This window comes from Colossoma macropomum, unplaced genomic scaffold, assembly GCF_904425465.1.
Source record: "Colossoma macropomum unplaced genomic scaffold, Colossoma_macropomum, whole genome shotgun sequence".
Classification (NCBI taxonomy): Eukaryota; Metazoa; Chordata; class Actinopteri; order Characiformes; family Serrasalmidae; genus Colossoma; species Colossoma macropomum.
Genome location: NW_023494790.1, coordinates 25,828,328 through 25,853,011, shown reverse-complemented (window position 1 = coordinate 25,853,011; position 24,684 = coordinate 25,828,328). Strand labels below are relative to the sequence as shown.

The following is a 24,684-nucleotide window of genomic DNA, read 5'->3' as shown; positions in this document are numbered from 1 at the left end:
TCCAAGAAACAAGCATTTTGGAGGATAAGCAGACCAGACAGGTTTGCCAGTGGTGGGTAATTGTGTGGACAGCTTTAAGGTTTGGCTTTGCTTGGTCATACAGATTCAGGCTCCAACTTCACCCCTCCAGTTCTGCTGCCACCTCCAGCAGTATGCCATCCTGCTCACCACCTGTGCCTCTTTCAACAGCATGATAGTTAAGCTGGCACCTGGCCATGGTACTAATAGAGCTCAAATCCAGTCTTGAGCAGGTCTGCGCTGGACACCTAAGTCGTTTATGACTCAGGAAATTGCATCTAACATATTGTATCTGTTCCTCAGCCAGTTGGAACCCCAGTGTATGAATACTTTCCGTCCAAAATCTGGATCATACGGTGAATTACCGTGAACAATAACATCCCTGTTGTTATGAGTGACTTGAAAAACACTCATAACAAAAGCCAATGGGCAGTTCCTGAAGCAACAGAGCTGCTTTCTAATATTAAGTGTGCTTTGAGTCAATAGAGTCAATAAGTACAGGGAAACATTTACTGTGTGTGGTAACTGAGATACAGTTGGGGCAGAGAGATATTGCACTGAAAAACCCTGGAGTATTTCTTTAGCCTAACCTGGTTTATTTTGAGGAAAACAATATCACGTGTAAACATCTTTGACAATATTTGAGGCAGTGCTACCTTGAGGATAATAGCACACTCCATACATTTTATCCCCTTGTTGTGATGTCAGTACTCATCAGCACTCAAATTCTGTCTTCCTAGCTCTGGATCACCAGCCCTACATTCAGAGACTTTGGCACTTTATTTTGTCCACCAGAGCAGATACGATGTGTGCAAGTTCACAATGGGCACAATAAAATGCATCAGCATGTGGAATGTAAGCTTTCAGTCTATTCTGTCTTTTCTACCACTATATAAAAGAAACACAATACTGCCTTTATTGTTGGACACACTGTAATAGATTCTGAAGGCCTCTTCACTATTGGTAGGCCTATTATTGGTTTGTTTCATCAGAGCAACAATAAAAGGCAACTGAAGTGTGAAGTAGATTCATATTTATATGCTTGCTTGTTTGGAATGGTAGTTTGCAACAGAAACAATAAATAGAAAAAAAAATGTATTAGATTATGTTTTTTTACATACCAAAATAATTATGATGGCATTATTAAGAACAACATTACCGAACAAACAGAGTGGATTAAAAGGCAGAAATATTTTCTTGACTCAAGATTAAAAAGGTTAAATCATCTTTGTGGCTTCAACATTTTCACTTGCGCTTACATGTTCTTTTAAAAATCATTCGCTGATTATTCAAGCAAAACCTGCTCCTCATATCATGATCACAGGATCAAAGCGTCTAATTCACTCTCCAAGCAGCAAACTGTTATTATCATTGAACTACACAGTAATTAAACATAAAACAAATGTTTCTGCCTCTGAAGCAACACAGTTTACTGACGCTAAGTAATTTAAAAAGAAGTTTGACCTCTCAGTGCAACAAACTGCTCTCTGGTAAAGCTAGTTTGCCCTGTGCCAGTGTGGCTCATGGCTGGGTTTAGAAAGCAACAGTTAACAGACTGACTTCACAGAGCTTCATGAAAGCTTCATCAGCTGATGAGCACAAATTCACCTCCATACAGTCAGCCATGCTGCCACGGGCTTCTAAAGCAGAAAACCTGTCACATGCAATACCTCCAGCCAGCACGTGCTACAAGGAGGAAGCAAGACAGAAAAAGAGCAAAACAGGAGGGAGGAGTGAAGCCCCCCACCCCTCACCAAAACATGATGTCAGAGTCATGGCGTGAACGCCTGTGTCAGCAAATAACTGTAATTAAGAGCTGCTGGGGAGCGAGGCATTAAAATAACACGCATTTAGGAAGATCAAAGCCATTTCAGGGGGTTATAGTGAGTGTGGTAGACGCTTTAAGAGCACGGAAAAAGTTTCTATACATTTGTAGCATATAGCTGAGTACCATATACAATAATTTACCTGTACTTAGTACAAGAACAGAATAATACTAATAATAATAATATAATATACAGAAAAAAAAAATACTCAAAGCACACTATAATAGAAGCCAATGGGCAAAAAGCTTTAGCACCTGCCCACTAGCCTTCATTATAAGCATGTTTGAAGTCAGTATTTTTTCTGTTCTTTTATTAAGTACAGGGAAATTGACTGAACTGATTTTTTTTTGTAATCAGCTGTATCCTACAGATGTAGAAAACAGAGATTAGACTGAGAAAGCACAATGTTTTCCTATAAAGGGCAATTCCTATACTACTCTTGCATTTTATTTCTTTACCCTGAGGTCAACTTAAAGGATTTGTATGGTTTTATGTTCCAAAAACACCCATAATTAATTTTTACATGATCCCTTAAAATAAAACAGGCATTTTTTTGTTACTGTTCTTTGCTTTACTGATATGTAAATGACAACTGTTCTGATTGGCTGCCCTGTATTATGCTTCAATCAAAAAGCAGTCTGGTCTGAAACACACCTTATAACTTCAGCATGAGTGGGTGGGGTTAAACCACTACAGGCTATGTTGTTTTTTACAACATTACAAACACAGTTGACTCAAAACAGCTTATTTTCCATGTATGGCCTGTATGGACTGGAGAGTGAACAGTACATTTTTAAACATTAACAGTGTTTATATACAACATCAAACTCATATCAAGGAAATAGGAGTTTTCCATGATAAAGAAGGCAAAAGAGGTAATCCAGAAACAGCTAATGTTATTGTGACAGAATGCAAATTACAGAATGCAATATACCTGCTCATGTTCAAATCTATTTACATCACACATTCGCTTTAACACCACTGTTTGCTGTACAAATACTTAGTACTATAGTATGAGCTATGAGCCCTTTAATACTAAAGTACTAAGACTATGACAAGCAAAGAAAGCATGTGAAGAAAACAAGCACAGTGCATCTTAGAGTAAGCTGCTACAACAGCAAGAAATATAATTTAAAAAAGTATATCAGTAGTAAAATTAAAATAAAAATGTGTTGTGTAAAACAGGAATGTCTTCTCAAGTTTAAATTAAAAATTCCCACTTGGACATGCAATTGTGGACTCAGAATGAAAATACAAATCAGTTTCAGCACTTTTATTTGGCATTTGGTACACTAGTACAGACATTTCATGTAACAGAGTTAGATGCTTTACAAGTACCTTTATTTAAATTAAAATTTATTTCCACAACTGCATACTTATGACTTATGTGATAAGATATGAAACAACAGTGTCAAATGATAAGTAAAATTAAATTCTATTAACATGTCATTATTTTTCAATTTTACTTTTGAGTGCCCTGAGTTCTGAATATATATGACAATAAACAAATCTTGAAAATGAAATTTACCTTATAGGCATTTGCACTCTCAAATAATGTTTTGAGTTTTTCAAGGATCCTTTAGTAAAGACAGTGGTTCTCAATAGAACCATGGACACTCAAAGAACCATTTGCATGCTTGAAGGGTTCTTTGCATGGTGAAACTGTTCTTCAGATTGATGGAGAATATGTTGTATATGGTTCTACACAGAACCTTTTTGAAAAGGGTTCTATAAAACACCAAAAAGGGTTCTTCTATTGTTATGACATCAAGCATCTATTATATAAAATGGTACAAACAATTTGTTATTTTTATTTATTTATTTTTTTTATCAATGATTTCTAATATGTTTCTGAAACATTGATGTGGCTTTTAGTTCTTGTAAAATAGGTCTCTCCCCATCCAAAGAAACAGGAGTCTGATCTTGTATGAGAGGAAATTACTGCCCAGGGGGAGTTGCAAACATGGCCATTGAGCAGACAGACTTTCCTATAAGGACTTCGATAGAGATTAATCCAACCTGGGGGGCTATCTTCTAATGTACATAGTAAGCATCAGATGTGGATATATTGCTCCCACCTTACCTGTTACCAAAAATGTACTCATAAAATGATTTAGTTGTAATTGTACTGGTACACATAAGAGAAGATTAGCTATAAACTCTTCGGCTGCCACGTTTTCATATGAAACCTTTTCTGCTGAGCAAGCTGTTGGGCCCTTGACTGACATGGCAAAAGGCATTTTTCCACAGAATGTGTACAGTAAGTGAAAATGTGATTGTAAAAAGGAGGTGATTTGTACCATATTTCTAGATTGATGGTCTCTTATATAACAATTTCAAATGCATGAGAGTGAAAATGCATACAAGGTTAATTACATTTTAATTATGATTTTAATGCCATTACGGCATAATCACATAAGCCATGAATGCGTAGTTCTGGAAAAACCTTTTACTTTATAAAATAACTAGCTTAATAAAGCTAGTTATAAAGCATCTAAATTTTGGTGTAAATGAAATGTCAGTGCTAGTGTGTACTTTTGATTATGTAGAGGATTAACAGCTATCACCACTAGGGGGCAGGTCAGGGCCAAACACCGTAGGCTTGTGTGGGAATACTTTTTTGACCTACTTCCATATTTTTTTGATCTTGCACAAGATCAACAATGGTGACAGCTGAGCAGACAATTGTACTGTTTATTTTGAGAAGACAGTAGAGATTACAAAAGTGGTTGTCATGGTTTGTTCAGCCTGCTGCTAATGTCATATCACATTGGAATACACCACTGTTTATGTTGTTATTGCACCTCTTTTTGGAGTTATTTTCTGAGAACGTGCACAAACAACACTCCGTATGAATGCAGGACACGTGGGGCATCTATTCCCCACAAGCAATTATGATAAAAACGACTCTGTAAACTTACAGTAACTTACTGGCAGCAGAGTTTCCAGGTAGTTACTGTAATTAATATTTATAGCACTCATTCTGTAGTGTTTGTTAACAGTGATGACATTGGCAACAGAATATTACTGTTGTTTTTACACATGTATGCACACACATAAAAGGAAATGAAAGAGTTAAAACAGAATTTTTAAATATAGAGGCAGTGTAATTCTATATTTGAAAAAAAACTGCTTTAACTCTTTCAAACTTTAAATGCATTTTTAAGAATTGAAACTGTACCAAAAGAATCAGTAGTTTCACTTCAGTTTTTCAAAAATACAAACAGCTTTTCCTATTCCGTTAGACTCAGTTAAAATTAAAAAGCTGAAATCTGAATTTGAACGCTATTATTTAGAATCTGTTAATCTGAAATACCACCAAAATTAAATTCTGAACTGAAACTGAATTTTAAGGTTTGTAAGAGAGCAGTTTAAATGTGAAACTGAATTTTACCCTTGACAGTGCACAACTGGCACAATCATCTGAAATTCAGTCTCTAAAAAGCATTCAGCTTTTCTATTTATTCACATTTTCAGATTCACTTTCAAAATAACACCCGTATGACTTGCAGGCAAAAGCAGTCAAACACTGAAACTCTACCTTGTTCCCTTCTCCTCTCTCCTATCTTGTACCTACACTCGCTGGTCATTTTATCAGATGCACCTACCATACAGGTATCACACTTTTAATTTTAATGTCTAATGGCATGAATCTAACTCCATACTATTCTGTCAAAAGCTAATATTACTCACAAGCTTTAAATTCATATTTTGAGTTAATATTTACAAAAGGATTCACTTAAAAATTACAAAGTAAAAATGTGTTACATGCATGTCTTACAAGCTCCAAAAGTCGGTTTCTAAGCTAGAGCTGTACATTATCCTCAACGTGAGAAAGTGAATGTATGCCACCATTAGCCTGATGTTAAGATTACACTGCAAATCCTACCAAGACTGATTTTGATAGCTAGCTGAAATAGGCTTTGCCATAGCAGTAGTAACCAGATACTAAGAGAATGTTTCTACATTAAATTCTTCACATACAATAAATAAATAAATAAATAATGAAGTTCATGAACTCACTTAAATACACCACGCTTTATTTTGTATAGTAGTAATTGTATAGTATAGCTAGTATTAGCTAACTAGGCAAATAACTAACTTTACCGCTAGTTAAGTATAAACCATTTACATTTGCCCTGGTTCAAAGACATTAATACAGCTCAGTTAGCTCTTTTAACATTTAATGTTCTGCTTCAGAAAAGTATTTTTGGTGCCCAAATTTATAGTAAAGCAGATAATATTGTATGTTTGATGTGTCACTGCAATACTGTTACAATTATATTACAATAGCCACACCATAAAGTCTTGTTCCAGCACACTCTGCGTGTACTGTAAATGTTTTCTCAGAATTCAAAATTCTTTACAGTATGGTTAAAACATCTTTCATTCGTTTGGTTTGTTTGTTTTTCGCTAGTGAACATCACCACAACCCAGCTGACTTATGTAGGATGAGGTTTTATAATGCCAGAAAGTGAAACTCTTCTTAAGCTAAATTCAATCTTTTAATGTCAGATGATATTTACTGCATTTTTAAGTGTTTAAAATGTTAAAAACAACATTTATTGAACTTTAACATGGAAACATATTTGTCCAATAATACAATGTTTTTCGCATCCTCTATTCAACTGTCAAAGAAGAGACTGTCATGTCTTTGTGGCTGTGGCTTTAATATGATTAGATGAGCTGTGGACACCTAAAAGTCATACAGACAGCATCATGGTCAGAGAAAAATTTGGGCACTAGCAACACTGCTGTGTCTGATACACATATACATATACAACACAAACTAACATTCCACTACTACGTCAGTGCTGAGAATGATCCACCACCCAAATATTACCTGCTCTCTGGTGGTCCTGTGGAGGTCCTGACCACTGAAGAACAGGGCAAAAGGGGCTAACAAAGTATATAGAGAAACCGATGGAATACAGTCTGTAATTGTAAAATTGGTAAGTGGAGCAGATAAAATGGATGGAGTGTAGATACAAGGGGGTGAACCTAATAAAGTGGCTGGTCAGTGTACATGCAATACACAGCAGATCAGGAGAAGATCCAGGTGAAATTTGAGGTTTATTAGTAAGTTGAGGACTAAGCAAAGTTTTGTAAATCACCTTGCTATACCCTTTAAAACAGGGCTGGACTGGGAAATAAATTCAGCCCAGAAATAAACCAGCCCACATGAATAAATGAACTGTATGAACTGAATAACTCACCTCTTCTGCACTTGGGTCCTGCAGTTCCTGTTTTGGAAATCCATGCAAATCATGTGCTATAGTTTCTTCATTTCCTTGTGTCTTATTTAAGTAATCTTATGTTCTTTTGTTTGTTTGTTTGCTAACTTTTCTGGTTGTTATCATTATGATTTGTTCTTGAGGTGACGGCATTTGCCTGACCAGCCGATAGCCATACACTGAGAATGCAGTAGGTCACTAAAGTGTCTACATATGGACACTCCAGTTTTCACTTGGCACACGCCGTTTGCCCCAGGCAGTCTACATTCATTTTTTTGAGAACTAAATTAGAAATGACCATGATTTTCTCTCTTTCTCACTCTCTCAGCTCCCTATAGTGCCAGAAGCTCCCTCTTGCAGATAATCTTGTTAAATGTGAGTGAGTGAGTGAGGGAGTGAGTGAGTGAGTATATGAGTGAGTTACAAGCCAGGTCCATGAGGTGCTTCACATCTGATAAACTGTGATGCAACCCTAACAACCTTAATTTTGATTAATCGAGGCATTCACATCTTCACAAAACAGGTAAATAAAAAATGTAAACACATAATTAAAAGTAGATAAAAGTAATGCAGGCCAATATTTAACCATGTCACATAACAAGCTTACAAATATGTTTACAGTATAACTTATTGCAAAGCATATCATAAAAGCAATATATAGCAATATAATCACAATATGCTGTTCTATCCTGCTATGTAACAGATACAGTCATATGCAAGTGTTTAAACACCTCTGGTCAAATTCCATGTTTTGTAGATTTTCTATGTGAGGATACACTTTATCTTCTATATAGAAAATACATTTTCTACACAGAACAAGCTTTGGCATTGTTCTGCAAATTTTCTGCAAAAATAGTACCCAATTTCTATCTATTTACAGAACTTAAAAAAATAAACAAATAAACAATAATTGTGCCTTAAAATGTGCAGAACTATTCTCTGAAGAGGGTGTGCTGTCTTATTTTCATTTAGAAAATCAACAAAGCATGGAATTTGACCAGGGATGCCCAAACTTGTGCATACAACTGTATGTCAATACATCTATGTCACCTCATACAAAGCAGGAAGTTCTCAGTAGTACCCTTTCCATAAAACTCTATTAGAACACCACAAACAGGCTTGAAAGACCATTACAAGCAATTTTACCTGCTAGCACAAAATAAAGCTGACTGGCAAGGAAACCCAAGCTTTAAAAGGAGAAGAGAGACTTTGTAGAATGATCAAGCATCCGCCCCCCCCCCTCTCTCTCACTCTCTCTCACTCTCCCTCTCTCTCCCTGTAGTGATCCGGCCTAAGAGCTGCAGCCAGTGCAGGTTATGACAGTGTGAATCTACAAGAACACAGAGAATCCGTGTTGCCTGTCAGGCCTCTCATTAGAGTGGAGAGGAGAAAACATCGACTCTGGCAGACACTGAAGATCTCAGGCACAGGCTAAAGCACTGTGATGTAGTTTCCCCTCTTTCTCTCTCTGTCTCTCTCTCACTTTTCTAGATCCTGTCTCGCACTACAGTTCTCAAACTTCCTAGTTAAGGGAAAATAACTGCATTGCAAGAATAGCCTCAAGTCAAGCAGTCTGCAAAGCCTTTGCATATTTGGAGCTAGTCAAGCGTCTAACTTCCTCCTGTAAGAGGGAAGACTGCAGAGAAAGTGTGAGAAGCAAAACAAGAAGGAGGAAAAAGGGGCTTCTCTGGGGATTTGGCAGAAGCCTTTTTAATGAGCGTCCCTTAATTAGGCCAGAGTTGTAGCCTGAACTGTTTAATGATACAAAGACACAATGTCAGTGTCTAAAGAGGAGATATACAGAGAAAACAGGAGCAAAGAAATAGCCAACTTGGCTATCAAAACAGCCTGGTTTTGTTGGTAAATCAGTGAAATTAACACCACTGAATACAAGAACCAATTTTTATTTATACTGTTTGTTAATCATTGTGACATCTGCCTTACCAGCAATGCTGATATTGCAGAAGGCTGCAACATGCAAATAAGTTTCTAACCAATCACAGCACTTCTTACTGTGTGCTGTGAATATCTTGTGCAGTCACAGCTCCAGAAAAGTATTTCTGTGGGTGTTTTGATCAATCAAAGTACTTATGTACTCCAACATTTTGTTAAAAATAATGAATTGTAAACATGTCACATTTTTGAATCATTAATGTGTAACTATAAATTATTTAATTTCCAGTCAAAACGACCATTAAGTACGCATTCATTTTTTAGCATCAGGAAAAAAGCAGAACAAATCTACACATATATTTGACAGGAATTTTACACAGAAGCCTTACAAATCAATATAAAATCAGATACAACATTTTTCAGTATTTAGTGTGTCTATCCTTTGCCTTTATTACAGCTTCTTTTCTTTTTTGGAGGCTTGCTTACAGATTTCAAAAATGTGTAGGGATCTTTTTATACAGCTCCAAAGTTCAGTTTCGGACATCTAGTTTTGGTGTTCTATCCAAATGTTTTCTGTCTTCTCACAGTGGGTTTTTTTCCAGACCTGAATCAAGAGCGGAGCTTGATTTCTCCTATATCTCAAAGGTGAAAGCTTTAAGTACTGTCTGTCTAATGGTGACGGTTTTTAGTCCCAATTTCTCTAGATCTATTAAAATTTTTTGAACTCCAGTTTTGGAAACTCACTTATTTTCATGACTTTCCCCTTCCTTATGCAAGTGGATTATTTTATATCTAATCTTCTAAGAAATATCTCCTTTAGCCATTTTAGATGCACAAGAGAAAGAAATCTGCAGTTAAGACAGCTTCGGGAACCTTTCATTGGGAGGACAGCTATAAGACTGAAAGGATGAAAGCGTTGAAGAGGCAGCAGGTCCACAAAGGTAAAGAGTGTACAAATTAAATACTGACAGATTTGACATTACACTTAGTGTTAGAGACATTTGTGTAACTTTCTACTAAACACAATTCCTGCTTTTTCTGACACAGCAGAATAAATAATGTGTACTTAATGGCTGTGTTTACTAGAAATTAAATAAGCAAAATGATGGTCTGTGACTTTTGCACAGTATGCAGCAATATAATCACAATACTACCATTATACCCCCATTGTGTAGCTTCAACTGTGTTTTGTAATGAAATGTGAAAAAAATTATGAATGCATACACTCAGTATATCAGTCATACATTTAACACATGATTCACTGTGTATGCACACATACAAAAATGGCAGGAATGAGTCAGTTCCTCTCTCTTGGCTGAATTAGCAGTGCTATGATACCTCTACAGTGAGCAGTAATCTCCTGCATTACAAATGAGCAGCATAAGCTAATTAACATTTCTGCACCCAGGGAGGTTTTTGAATATAGCATCAGCCTAATGCAGAAGAATTACCAAATGCAGGATGCTCTTATTCATTTACCTACTCTCACACCTCTGTAGGGCTGTACAATGAACTACACTCCTAATCACTACCACAATATTAACCTTCACAATACTGGCCTTGCAAAATATGTAATACAAGCCTCTAACCAATCACTGAATGTTTAATTGGGTGCTGTGAGTATTTTGATCAGTTCCAGACATTATTTGCATGTTTAGATGAAATAAGAGATTTACATCACCCAACAAACATAAATCATTTTGGTCAAAATAATACAGGCCAGTCTTAGCATCACATTTTTGCAAAGTTTTGCCAATTTGCTATTAGGGTACTGCAAGGCATACCGCAATTGCAATATGTAGCAATACAAACAATATTGCGCAGTCCTACTGCATGGTACGTATCAGTGTTTGTATGTTGGCGCTGGACAGGAGGACAGTGTGATGTGATGAAACAGCATCTGGCTGTCTATGCTCACAGCCTACTCTCTGCCCACTGTGCTGCATGGACAACAAATCAAGACTAGAGGAACACATACAGTCTCAAACATCTACAGCCTAAGGTGGTTTAGCAGGGAAAAACATGAAGCATGAACAATGTACTCATTTCTTTAGTTTCTCTCCATTACCCTTAAAGAGCTAACTAAATCACTGTGTTCCTCTAGCTTAGTTTTCCTCCATCTCATGCTCTCTCTTATGCACCTTTGCCAAGGCTGTGAGACACCAGTCTCAATAGCTCCTATTGGTTGTAAGTGACATCACCTAGAGCTCAATATAGAGTCAGATAGAGGGCTGTCTTTCCCTGATCACTGTTGCCCTCTTGTGTCCATTTAGAGTAGTAGTGGTTATGGAAGCCATGCAACAGATTTAAAGTTCACGTCAAGTTTGGTTGAATTTTGAATTACAAGCAAGTAAACTAAAAGTTATGGGTTCAAATCCCTGGACTGCCTAGTTATTCCTGGTTGTACCGCTAGGACATGCACTTAACCCCCTACGGCCCCAGGTGGCACTGCTCTAGACTGGGCATAGTAAGGCAGCAAAATGACAAATTTACTTTGTAATATCACATAACAAATAAGCAACTGACTCCAATGTTAGCAAACACCAAAACTGCTTAACTGCTAGTTGCTCATACTGTATATAATATAGCTTAACTGCTAACATATAATCAAAATAATATGGATGTTTATATCCCATTATCTCTACATATCTACTTATTTACATTTCTTCATCTGTCCTGGGAAACTCATCTTCACTGCAAAGAGTTAAGTACAATAAACCGAAGGCAAAAACAAGCAAGCAGTGTACAATACCTTACGGCTGGTGTAGTGAGCATGCTTTGCCAGCTTGCTGTTCAGTGCCTGGAGAAACATCTCGTCAGTCACCTTCCCCACATTCATACAGGCCTCATCCAGCACAGAGAAGATTCCTTTATGCTGCAGCTCCACCAGGTCCACGATAATCTGATTATTAAAGTAATCAATCTGCCCAGAGCACACACACAGACAAAAATACAAAGGGTTTATATGAGCATCAAAAAATGTACAATATCATAAAGTTGGCTACTCTTATAAAATCAGGAGCTATAAGGAAGATCCAGAAATGGTCTTACATGTTTCCATGGGATGCCCTCTCGTTGGTACTCCTCCTGCTCCTGCTTCAGCACCAGCTGAATGAAGAGCTGCTGCAACTTTTCATTGCAGTAGTTTATACAGAACTGCTCAAAACTGGAAAAGTAGAGGGGATGTTAGAAAGGGGATGTAGGGATAGATGAATGGATGGATGGAGATGGTAAGACATGACATTTCACCTGTTGTTCTGAAAAATCTCAAAGCCATATATGTCCAACACTCCAATCACTGTGTTCTTCCCATGGATTCTGGCATCATAGTTCTTCACCTCAATAATGTCATTGATTCTTCCCACAATCCAACAGAAGAGGCGCTCATAAATAGCCTAGGCAGAACACAGCACAGTCAAAAGAAATTAGAAGGTCTTGGTAGACAATCCAGATGAGAGTTAACAAAACGCTTCTACTCATTGTGCATTTGCTTTTTAAGTTCAGCTGTTATAGATTACATGTAAATATATACATTACATTACAAAGATTTGTTATGATTTGTTGTATTTCCATCACCAACACAATTGATTTAATGTAAATGGACAATATCATGACAAATTGTCCTCGTTTTTTTTTAATAAAATAAAATTTGAAGTAGGATGCACATGTTTCTGAAGTTTCAAATTGTACCATTCACTCCATTTAGTCCATTCAGTCCAGATATATTTTGAATTTATTGTTGTTGTGATGTCACAAAAACCGGTGCATTTTCATATATTTGCCTGTTCAGCCTACAGCAATTTAGCCCTACCAATTCATGCTAAAGGTATATAGAGCGCTTCTTCCTGGACTGTTTCTAAATGAGGAAATATTTACAGCAGACAAAAAGAACAGACATGGTGATAACTAATACTGGGCTGCCATAAAGAGAAGTTTGAAAATGGTTAAAGAAATAATTTGCTTTTCTTAGCAAATAAATGCACACTTTGCAGGAAAACAGCTCTTTAAATGAACGTTTTAAAATTTTTAAATGTTTTTGCACAGTATTTTACACATATGTATTCTGCTATTTCATGCAGCATTTAATATTTAAGGAGTTAATATATTACACCTAATATTTACATTCTTTCCACATTAGGCTTCAGTTTGTAAACCTGCATCTTGTGAGTAATATTTATGTTGTAAACATTACAGGAATCAGAGAGAACATCCGACAGAAGGAACTTCAGAATTCTAAAATCCTCACCTCCGCATAAACATATTTGTGGTCCAGTTAATTCTATTAATAGCTTTTATATGGCCTGTGCGCTGCCAGGCAAACCCCTGGACTTTGGCTTGGACTGCTACAGTACAGATGATCGTTAAAGTGAGGTCTGCTTTACCTTGGCTAGAGCGTCCCGGCCATAACTGGCCTCTTGGTCCGTGTGTTGCTTGTCAATGACATCACGTCCCGTTGCCACAGTGCGGTAGAGTAGGGCCTTCTCCACATTCTCCTCTTTAGTAGACAACAGCTCCCCCAGCACTGCTACCAACTTAGAATTCTCAATCAGAGTCACATCCCCATCGTTGCCAAACTTTAGGTTTCCCTGGAGAAGGACACAGTGTTCCTGATAAATCCTTCACAGACACATTGGCAGGGGTAAAGCAGGACTCTGTCAGGATTATAGAACTCATTACAGCTAAGAAAATTTACTACTATGTAAAAAATACTAAGTGTTGCAAGGACACAACACAAAGTAGATGAGTAAGCACACGCAAAGTTTTTATAATGAAGGTTACCAGGTGCAGAATGGTAGCCAAGATCTTGTAGACCGTCTGGATTTCCTCTGTGGTGAATCCTATCACCTTCATGGCATCTGCTACAGCTTTGAAATCCGCATTGTCATTGATTGAGGACTACAGAGATGACAGAAAAAACATGGTAAAGCTGGTTATAGTCACTAGCACTGATTGCTCTGGTTAAAAAGTCAGATCACGAACACTGAACAAAATGTTATCATTGAATAGGGCTGCACAATTTATTGTTTGTTAACAGCTATCGTGACCCTGCCCTTTGACGAAGGAATGGTTCAGAAAAAAAAAATTCACATTTTTTAACAAATTTTCAAATTATGGTTCTTTAGTTTGGTGCTCAAGCTATGAGGCTAACATCGCTGACAAACCTAGAAGTCAATAGTCACCCAAATCCTTTTTGTACATTAAACAAAACCTGTTCAAACCGCACCTAGGTCTTCATTAAAGGAGCAATATGCAAGATGACTCAACCTGCCAAATTCATACTCCACACAGTTCCTCCTCCTCCCTCTTCACTCCTCCCCCTGTTTAATTACCAGTCTAGAAGAAACATTGTGAGTTCAGTATGAACTCACAATGTTTACTCACCAAGAGCTGTTAGCGGTGCTAATCTTAACACTTATGTCATTTCTTTCCTTTTCTGACGAACGTGGTTTCATGCATGTGGGCGTGCTACTTCTCTATTCTCTCATGTCGGACTGATGGCAGACTTGATGCTACACCTCTTAAGGTACAAAGTTGTGTTACAAGACAGGATGGGCCGGGGCTAGTTGGTTAGCATGCTAACTTCAGTAGCCACCTCTGCAACACGATACACAGAGATTTTGAGAATGAATTTACATAAAAGATTTGGGTGACTATTGACTTCTAGCTTTTGTTAGCAATGTTAGCTTTGCAGCTCCAGTGCTAAACTAAAAAAGCTAAATTTGGGCACCAAATATGTCTTGGCTAATTAACTACATCTGGGGTGAGTGGAAAGAGGATTTTTTGAAGAATGAATGCAATCATGTAATCTAAAAAATATATCAGGTGGATCTTTAACTATGTCACAACATTAAATTTACCAATGCATTTTTAATATACTGTAAAGCACAATACGTGGCAATATAACTGCAGCACTGGCATTTTGTCTATATTATGCAGCCCTATGGTAGTAGAAACAGAATAAATAATTGTTAGAAAATGATAGATAAAATAAGAATTGTAAAATATAGTCAGTTTTGATATCAATTTTAAAAGCAACATGAATTAAGGTAACTTTTTTTAATTGCAGTTTGCATAACAATAACATATGGAAAACTAGCACTTATTCCATAGAGTGAAAATATTATTTAACCTGTATTCTATTTCTCTATGGTATTCTCATGTTACATCAACATGTCCCACAGGCCACGCTTCAAAACACCTAGTCACATCACTAACATTAACACCAAATTAATTTAGCCTCATGAGTAATAGAACATTGGCCTTTTCCCCCAAACGTTACAATACAAATTATTCACCTTCGGTTACTTCCACTCATGCTTTTTCTGGTAAAGGAAACTGATTCATTATTACTTCTTCAGTGCATTTACAGCACCACAATTAAAACCAGAGACGCACTGATGCGGTAACTAATTCCTCATCTCACCAACACTCTGAGAACAACAACTCAGGGGTTTCTAGTTATTCCAGTCCTCTAGTGGCTCATATAGCCTGCAGACTAGGGCTTATTTCATACAGTAGGTAACCATGGAAACCACAGCCCTCTGGATGCAAAGCGAAGCTTGACCAGAAAGTGCTCCTATAAAAAAAAAGTGGAACATGGCACACAATGTACAAACCGCCCCAGCCTGTTCTAGAGCAGCTTAACCTCACAACCCAGCCTGTTCCATGACATCATCTTTGTTTGTTGTCATAAATTTGTTTTTGTTCTCTCTCATTAAACTCTTATGCAGACACAGCTGAGCAGCCCCCTTTAATTCTGCTCAATGACTCAGGATAGAGCCATGACAAGCTTACATAACATGTAACCGATATTGCAGACAGACTTGACCAGTGTAACAGTTTTGTTTTTGTGGTGATAAACATTTTAAGCTCCTTGTGTAATATTCTGGGCCGAGGTCTGAAAAACAATAAGCTACAACTACAACAAAGACTCTAGACAATGGATAACTGATTGCATTCCCAACAATAAGTCATATCCTTTAACTCTAAGGATGCAACTGGACGTCACCAAAAATGGCCAAGAAAAAAAGAAAGATTTAAGAATTCTATGTAGAATTACTTATGGATCAGCTTCAGTACTTTTAAACATAGAGATTTGTCAGAGTGAGGCCATAGAGACCTTTGGTTTCTTCAATGACCTTTAGCTGGCTTTGCAAAGTGAAATTTTCATGCAACTAGTTGCATGTTACACATAATTTTGGTGACAACTGACAGTCACACAAAGAAACTCAAAATAATCAAAGTTGCATATTAGATACACATTTGATAACTAGATTACAAATTAGCAGCTCATACATTTTTGGTACACTGTATCTTTCTATCTAGATCAACTAGTCTGCATGGTGTTAATGACAGATCTGCAGCATTTTTATAGCTTTTTTTTACTGTTTATTTTTCCAGCTGTCACTGCTGTTCTTTTCTATCACCATGCCTATGGTTCCTCACTATATATTTGGCTTTTTAATCTGTTCTGTGCATATTAAGCCTTAATGTAAAATAGACATTACAGTTCTTGATGTCTAACTGATCCTGTCCTAGAAGCAGAAGTTCATTCTTCTGTAATATTTTTTAGCACTTGAATCTTCATCATTTGGAGCTCTGTAAAATCATGAGGTATCAGAAAATCAGAGAAAATAAACAATCTGACTATATATATCAGATAACAGCAGGCTAAGAAAGAATAAATGATGGCACAAGCAGCTGTTTAAACAGCTGTTAGCGTTATCTGGCTGGTTACAGAAACATTCACTTCAAGAAACTCATTTGTTGTTGTGGCTTAGGAAACTGAAATGATGAAACACTACCAACCTGCATAAAGTTAATCGATTCTTTAAATGACATTATTTGATCTAATCATGTGACGTGTTAACAACATTTTGACTTGCTGTTTCAAGACAATTTGCTTGCAACTGTTGTGACTGATTTTCAAAGTTTTTAACAGAGTTTGTGACTTGTTGGTTTCAAGCAACCAAAGTTGCATGTAAGTCTCGGTGTGAAGCCAGCCTTAGGGTACTCAGCTCTTTCACTAAGTACAGAGAAATGTGAGTAAATTATACCTTAGTAAGTGACTGTACACTGCAGACACAACAAGTAGAGATCAGGTTAAACAACACTGGAGTATTTCTTTAAGAAACCATGCATGGAAAGTTCTTCAGGGAATCAAAGGGGGCAACATTTCAATAAACCCTTTTAGCACCTTTATATTCTTAAGACTGAGTGTAATTTGAATGAAATACCTTAATTTGGCCTCCAACTTTAATGTAATTGTAAGCTGTAGGGTCCTTCTGGATGTGTAAGGATCGCAGCAGAGACTCTGGAGCTCCTTTCACAAGCTGGCCAAACAAAAAACAGAGAGCTTAGAGCACCAAGTTGAAGGGGAATCCCACTGATTTTTCAAAATATCTACACAATTTAATGGTAAGGATGCAAGCAAAGTCACTCAAAGGTTTGATAAGCCAGTCTAGAGAAGATTACTGAGTCTGAATATTTTAACTTTAATGGTGATAGAAACTAGACCTACATGTTTAATGTCTTTAAAGCTATTTCACAGAATGTTTTACATGAAATTATAGTTATAAATACACTGCCTGATGCCTTAGACATTGTGATGGTTTAAGTTAAGATTTTGGCCTAAAATCCATTCACGCTGGAGAAGTAGGACATTTTAGACAAAATATCCCCCAAAGAAAACGTTTTTTTTTTTTTTTATCAGATTTAACACCAAACATTACCTATAAAAATTAGTTTCACAAGTCAATTCAAATAGATCGGAAATAAAATATATATGTTGTAGACACCACAAGCCCTGGTCTCTATTACCTCCATTTAAAAAATACAAAACAAAAAGATTCTCTACACTGAACCTCTTAAAATTAAATTACTCAGAGGTTGGTCTCCCAAAAGCAACTTAGCACAAAGACAATTCTGAAATGGTAAAGTGGTGAACACTCTCTCTACCAGCTAAAATGATCTTTTAATGATGCTTTTAGGGAAAACGAGCCCTGATTTTCCATACCTCTCAATGAAAAATGTTATATATAACTACTACTTTTACTGGAATTTTGGTGCCTTGGTCCACTCTAGAAAGTTAAGTGCAAATGAAGCCTCATAGATGCTGTGAGATTTGATCCGAGTCCAGGATCCAAGTATTGGGTCATGAAAACATGAAAACAGCTGAATGTGTCATGTGCTGCTTTGCAAAAACTCCAAATTAATTTCATATGTGAAAATCCCCTAACATCAGCGTAAGGCAAGAGACCATAGTGAACTGCTGTGATGCTGGATTAGCATAACAGACTCATATCACATAATGAAGAGCAGACAAGCTAAGAATCCCCTTCCAGAGAATTAGTGAAGCACTGCTATTTCCAGTAGCATAACAGTGAGTAATCTTTTATTTTTAGTAGATGGCTGTGGCTCTGCAGTCATAAACACTGGTCTGCAAGCATCTGGCTGATATGAGTCATACCAGGCTTTAGACATAATGAACCTCAACAACAGACTTGATTCTACCCTGCTTCTGCTGTTATTTACCCACCTGGTAGAACGAATGAAAACTTCTCTCTCCTTCCTGCTGGAAGATCACTCTAGACTGAAGAGCAAGTAGAACATTTAAGAGAAGTTAAATACAAATAGGACAGATTAAGTTTGTTTACGGTTTAAAAATACAGATGGCAAAAACAACCACACATTTCAGAGTGTAGAGCTGGCCCAAACAATTTGAATGCTCAAATATTCGTTAATTATGCAAGCTTTCCCTTTTTAGGCCACAAAAATGTTAGCCTAAAATAGATTTAATCAACAAATGTCTTTAGATAGAACAGATATATCTTTGCTGTTGGAAACAAACCTTGTATCTTCATTTTTTTACTGCCAGCAGCCCTTTACAACATGTTCAGTTTTCATAATGAATAGACCAGTGGAAATACCCCATAATTCCTTGGGAAAAAGTCTTGTTGCATTAACTTGCAGTTAAAAGTGAGCAATATGACAATATTTTGTCATGATCATTTATCCTTATCAATGTGTTACAACACATTTTTCTGAGCATATCTTGGATATCGTCAGTATGTAAAAAAAAACTCTGTGCCATACAAAGTGAGCATAGTTAGGCCTATTAAATTGGATTTACTGCAGTGCAGTTTATAAAACACTGAATAAAAATCATTATAGCCTTGAAATATCATGATATAATATTTTTGCCACATCGCCCACCCCTACTGGCAGTGAAAGTTAGGAACATTTTTCCTTCTCCTGTAAAGTTACTACAGAACACTACAGAAAGTGTGATTGTGTGATTTGATTGGATCTCGACAGAGTTTGTGCTTCACTCAAGCGCAAGCATGGTGTGCGAGTGCTAACAGATCACCATCTTTTGTCTCTTCGCTACCCATCCGTTCCCCATGGTTATCCGCCAAAATCCAACACTGTGATGGCACCTGAGGACTGGCTGGATCGTACCCAGCAGCTGATACAGAGTCAGCCCTCATTCTGCATCCACTATCATCAGCCTCCAAGGACATGCAGTGTCAGTCCCACGACAGGACCACTGACTATGTTCTCGACTGGGATTTTCAGAGATACCGGAAGAACGGGTGTACGCAGGAACTGAGTTGCTTTCCCAGTCGACGGCATTGAGCCCAGAGGTTTCACCCAAGAAACGCCAGCCACCTCCACCTCCTAAACACTGCCCTCAGCTCGACCACCACGGCCATGCTCTCCATTTGACAGAGCACTTCAGCCACTACCACAGCGACATCCACATCTGTCATCTCTTCAGGAAGCACACAGTACTGCATGTTCTGTCAACAAAGCTGATAATGTCAAAGTTTGATATCTCCAGGGTTTCCGCTGCAGTTGTGATAATATTTAAGAAAGATGGCAAAACAAGCTGGGACCAATGGTGCCTGTAGATTACCATATTCCTACTCTGATTGGAAACAGAATGAACAAAACTCATTTAAGGCACTCTATACATCAACCTATTCTGACAGCTGTTGCACTTCAGCACAAATCTGATTTGAAGCCCAAGTTCTTCTAAATACTAGGTCACTTGCAAACAAATCCTTTATAGTTAATGATCTTATTCACATGACCTAAACTTCATGTTTTTGACTGAAACCTTGTTAGACAACAGCAACAGTGCAGCTAAATGGAATCACACTGAACTTCATCTATAAGGAGAAACTGAAGAACTACAACTTGTGTAAGTGTGTAAGCCAGGCAGTTTTATTCTCTGACATTATTAAGAAGAACATAAATAATGTCCATGCCTTGATGAAATGCACCTTTCTTTAGCAATAAAATCCTAAAGGTCAGACAGGGTCTTATCACTTCTACTTCTATAAACAGAGCTAGTCAGCATGTAGTGCCTCAAAATAACAAGCTATATAACATGTCCAAATTCACTGCTATTGACCTGAAAACCCTCAAGGAAACAGTTCATCATCTAAAATAACCCACGTGTTCTTGATGTTTTGCCCACTCGCTTTTTAAAATAAGTCCTTAGCCGCCAAGCAGAGGATCACGCCAAGTGAGCGGGTCACTCATTTCAGGCATCTTCCCTGGGCTGCTGAAAACTGCTGTAACTGCTGTCCTCTCTTAAAAAAAGAGCAATGTAGATATCTCTGTCCTTAATAATTATAGACCTATTTTTAATCTTCCCTTCATAGGACAATTTATTGAGAAAGTTGTCCTCACTCAGCTTTATACATTTTTACTTCTTGTCACAACGCAGCAAATGACACTCATGCAAATGCAGATGCTGGTAAAATACCTGTGCTAGTGCATTTTGATCTTAGCACTGCATTCGATCCTGTCGATGATACTATCCTTTTAGGCAGACTGGAAAACTGGGTGGGGCTTTCCGGAACAGTTCTTAGCTGGTTCCGATCATACTTGGAAGATAGGAGCTACTTTACTGCCATCAACAACCATGAATCTAAACAGGAAACGTTGACCCGTGGTGTCCCACAAGGATCTATTCTTGGGCCCTTACTCTTCAATCTTTTAAATGCTACTATTGGGCCAAATCCTTAAAAAAAATCTGACTGACTCAGTTCTCTCGCCTGATGACTACAGCCTTTACAGTTATTTACTGACTCTAGCCTTTGCCTAGAGTCAGTAAATAACTGCATGAAAGAAATTTTACTGTGTTTGAGTGAAGCACTTTTAATTGCCACTGTGTATGAAAGGTGTTATACAAATAAACTTGCCTTGCCTTGCCAGTAAAAACAAATAGGCTTGATTTGATGGACATAAGATGTGCGTCTAGTCTGTTGTGAATGAAACACTTAACACAATTAAAAAGGAATTGTATATGTTCAGTCAGATAAACAGCTACATAATGCTTCAAATACTGTTTTATGTTTCAGGCCAGCCCTGCTAAAGTGAATGTTTGCTCTTCTCTAGCATGTTCAATGCTACCTACCTTCTCCAGCAAGTAGTTATTGATATGGCCACCAATGGGGTCCCCCTTAAAGTCGAAGTTGATATCCATGTATTTTCCAAAGCGACTCGAGTTATCATTGCGGTTGGTCTTGGCATTTCCAAAAGCCTCCAGGACACAGTTGGATTTCAGCAGCATGTTTTTTACCCTGTGAAAACAGAAATAATCTTTATATTTCCAAAGCCTTCATTAGTTTCTTGTGGATTAGTTCACCATTCATTTGAACTCTGTATGCTTACTTTAGTATGCACTAAAAGGTCTGATTGTTGGCTACTGAAATCCATCCCAGTCTTAGCCACCATGACCGACTATGCACATGTCCATGGTCACATGGGCCCAAAATATCACCAGCCTGGTCACATACTGCTCCAAGCCCTGGTCCACAGCAGCAATGAGTACAGTGAGAGCTGTATGGGTCAAACCGCAGTTTGTTCAGCACCCAGACTGCATCTGGATTACCACCGTGATGTATACACAGACACCACCCTCATATTTCTACAGAAAATTTCCAACAAAAATCTACCCTAAGGACTGAGTGCTCACTGACTGTACAGACTCCAATGAGTGATACTAACACTCATGTTATGACCCATATTTGCTGAAAGCTCTACTGAACTATGGACTGTTTTTACACAGCACTGACCTTCAGATAACGAGGGTGATAACAATATATCAATAAACTGAGCCATAAACGGGAACTGTTTGCCGAGTCGGTATTACTGAATCCCTTATTTGTGATAATTGTCAAACACTGAAGGCTGGCATCCTGCATATTTTACTGCTAACAGAAGTGACAGAACATGTGCAAGTATGTTCACATTGTGTGCCTATTCCTGTACTGTACAGAAACATGTATTTCTCAAATTATACATTTGAGTAAAGCAAGTGCTTAGTGCAGTGGTTTGTCATTTATTCAGCTGAGCTGACTAAATACGACGTGGTATATTTTCAACTCTTCCAGTCCAGTGCTATTTTCACTCCGTCCTACATTTCACTTCCATTACTGTCATTTCCTTTGAGGCCAACTCTAATGTATTATTCACTTCTGAATGATGAGTAACTTTGCTCACTTCTACTGTTTGTACCCAGAGACTCGTTCTGCTCTCATACAGCTCTATGACAAACTGAATCGTGCTTATTAGGAGCACTAGTAGGAATTTTGAGCTCCCTGAAAACTTCATGCATGGGCCCTTGCCTTGCCTCGCCTCATTTCTCTTAGCAGCACTTGTCACAACATTTAAAGGCATCAAAGTTTTCATAACCATACTCGTTGTGTTATAGATACATAATTGCAACTTTTACTGACTCCTAATGTTGCAAGCTGTGAATATAAATATAAGCAACATTACTGCATATCAATACACTGCATTCAACTGGCTGAAAAGATGCTATAATGAGTAGCATAAGACAGGTATGTTATTCAAAGCCCACTAAAATCTCCACAGGCATACAGACACTGGAGATAATTTTGGTTTTAATTTATGCTTTACCCAAGCTGAAACACAGAGGGGAGGCTAGAGAGCATTCTTAGCTTACATAGCAGATTTTACTTTCAAGTTAAACTTTTACATTTCAGTGGTCAAAGGAATATGACATCTTAACACAAACACAAAGGGCATTTTAACACAAAAATATTGCTGGTCGCGTTAGACACTGATTTTCAAACTTTGGGACACATTTACTTCAAAACGGAATCTAACTGCTCAGCATTTGCCTTTGAGGGACAGAGATGCGGAGTCACTTCCTGTTTTCTTTCAGGTTCTTTTTACAAATACATCATTAAAAAAAAGCTAAAAAAAAGTAAGTATTATTTTCACAAGTTCAAATTTAGGGGTTAGGGTCTGGGATAACCAAGTTCAAATAGAAATACCCTATAAATTATGATTTTTTTTTATATATTTAGCTTAACAATTAATTAATTATGCTTTGGGTTTAAATAAATGTACACATTTTTAGAAACTACCTTGTAGCTTCACCTTGCTGGTTAACAGTTAGAGACTGTAGACATCTGCTGATTCACAATTTGTGTTAGTCAACCTCTAGCCCTTCATCAGTGGTCTGTTTTTTTTACCACAGAGCTGCTCTTGACTAGATTATTTTGGGTACCGGTACACTGTCAACCTAGCAGCAGCGCTGAGTAAAACACCAGTAACACTGCTCTGTCTCACACACTAATACACTACCATGTCATTGTCAATGCTGTGCTGCCATAATTAGACCTGTTTAACTGGATTTACTGTAGCACAGTAGAGGATACACAGTTTTAGACAGTATTTGTTTATGTGGCAGTACTGCAGTTGTTTTGTCGGCCAAATTATCAAATCACAGAAAAACTAAACAGCATGATGCATACTGTAAAATGCCAAAATGCTACAGTAAGAAAAAATCGTATATCCTGATTATAAGCTTAGCTGTATTTTTTAATTAATCAAGTATTTAGCTTTCAGCCTGGTAACAATGTAATCTGCACACATAACCTGGCATGCTGACAATTAATCTTTTTTAAGAAACATAAAGGGTGCAGATATTTCCTGTGTAAGTGAGAAGGGAAATAGGTGGTTGAAGCTTGTTCATTGAAATGAAGTCATCACCTTCTTCCAGAAATAAGGCTTCCGTCCTGAATTTAATCTCACCTCTAAAGGGTACATGCTCTAGCACTGTTTTTTTTAAGTTTCATGTTACAAAATCCATATTTGTTAAGGTTTTACAGTGTAACCAATCATAAACTTTATATATATATATATATATATATATATATATATATATATATATATATATATATATACACACATACACACACACACACACACACACACACACACACACACACACATACATATATATATATATATATATATAAAATCCATTGTCAGATGATGATTTTTCTCATTAACTCAACGGCATGATTTCTCACCCCTAACCAAAAGCCAAAAGTATACTGTATTTTCACACTCACCTCTCCACTTCTGCTCTTTGGCTTGGGTTGGTAATAGCAGCAATATATTGCATAATGTATTTACTGGCTTCTGTTTTTCCAGCTCCGCTCTCCCCTGCAGAGTAGAAACAACAGCAATGCACACAGTAATGTTTTGACATTTAAACACTGGGTTACAACACTGGGTTACAATCAGTGTAATAGAACAAGTATATATTAAGTGCATTGTAAACGGTTGCTCAGCACACAATAGTCAACATGTAAGCTGTTTGAATAACTCATATTATAATGTTAAAGCCAAAATGACCCATCTATACCTCCTTAAACCAC

The 24,684-nt window shown here is 37.3% G+C and overlaps 1 protein-coding gene across 2 annotated transcripts in view; it reads right to left on the bottom strand.

Annotated features, from left to right (window-relative positions):
* Positions 1-24,684, bottom strand: part of myo1d (myosin 1D) — a 118,961-nt gene that overhangs the window by 66,319 nt on the left and 27,958 nt on the right. The window contains exons 3-11 of one of the 2 annotated variants that reach the window (XM_036572793.1): positions 24,376-24,469; positions 21,402-21,567; positions 18,510-18,563; positions 17,209-17,304; positions 13,751-13,867; positions 13,354-13,557; positions 12,221-12,366; positions 12,023-12,137; positions 11,724-11,894 (exon numbers count right to left, since the gene is read on the bottom strand). In XM_036572793.1, coding sequence (XP_036428686.1) covers positions 11,724-11,894; positions 12,023-12,137; positions 12,221-12,366; positions 13,354-13,557; positions 13,751-13,867; positions 17,209-17,304; positions 18,510-18,563; positions 21,402-21,567; positions 24,376-24,469 — 1,163 coding nt within the window. Of the gene's footprint in view, positions 1-11,723; positions 11,895-12,022; positions 12,138-12,220; positions 12,367-13,353; positions 13,558-13,750; positions 13,868-17,208; positions 17,305-18,509; positions 18,564-21,401; positions 21,568-21,658; positions 21,984-24,375; positions 24,470-24,684 lie in introns of those variants that run through there. The other variant, XM_036572794.1, reaches the window with a different exon arrangement.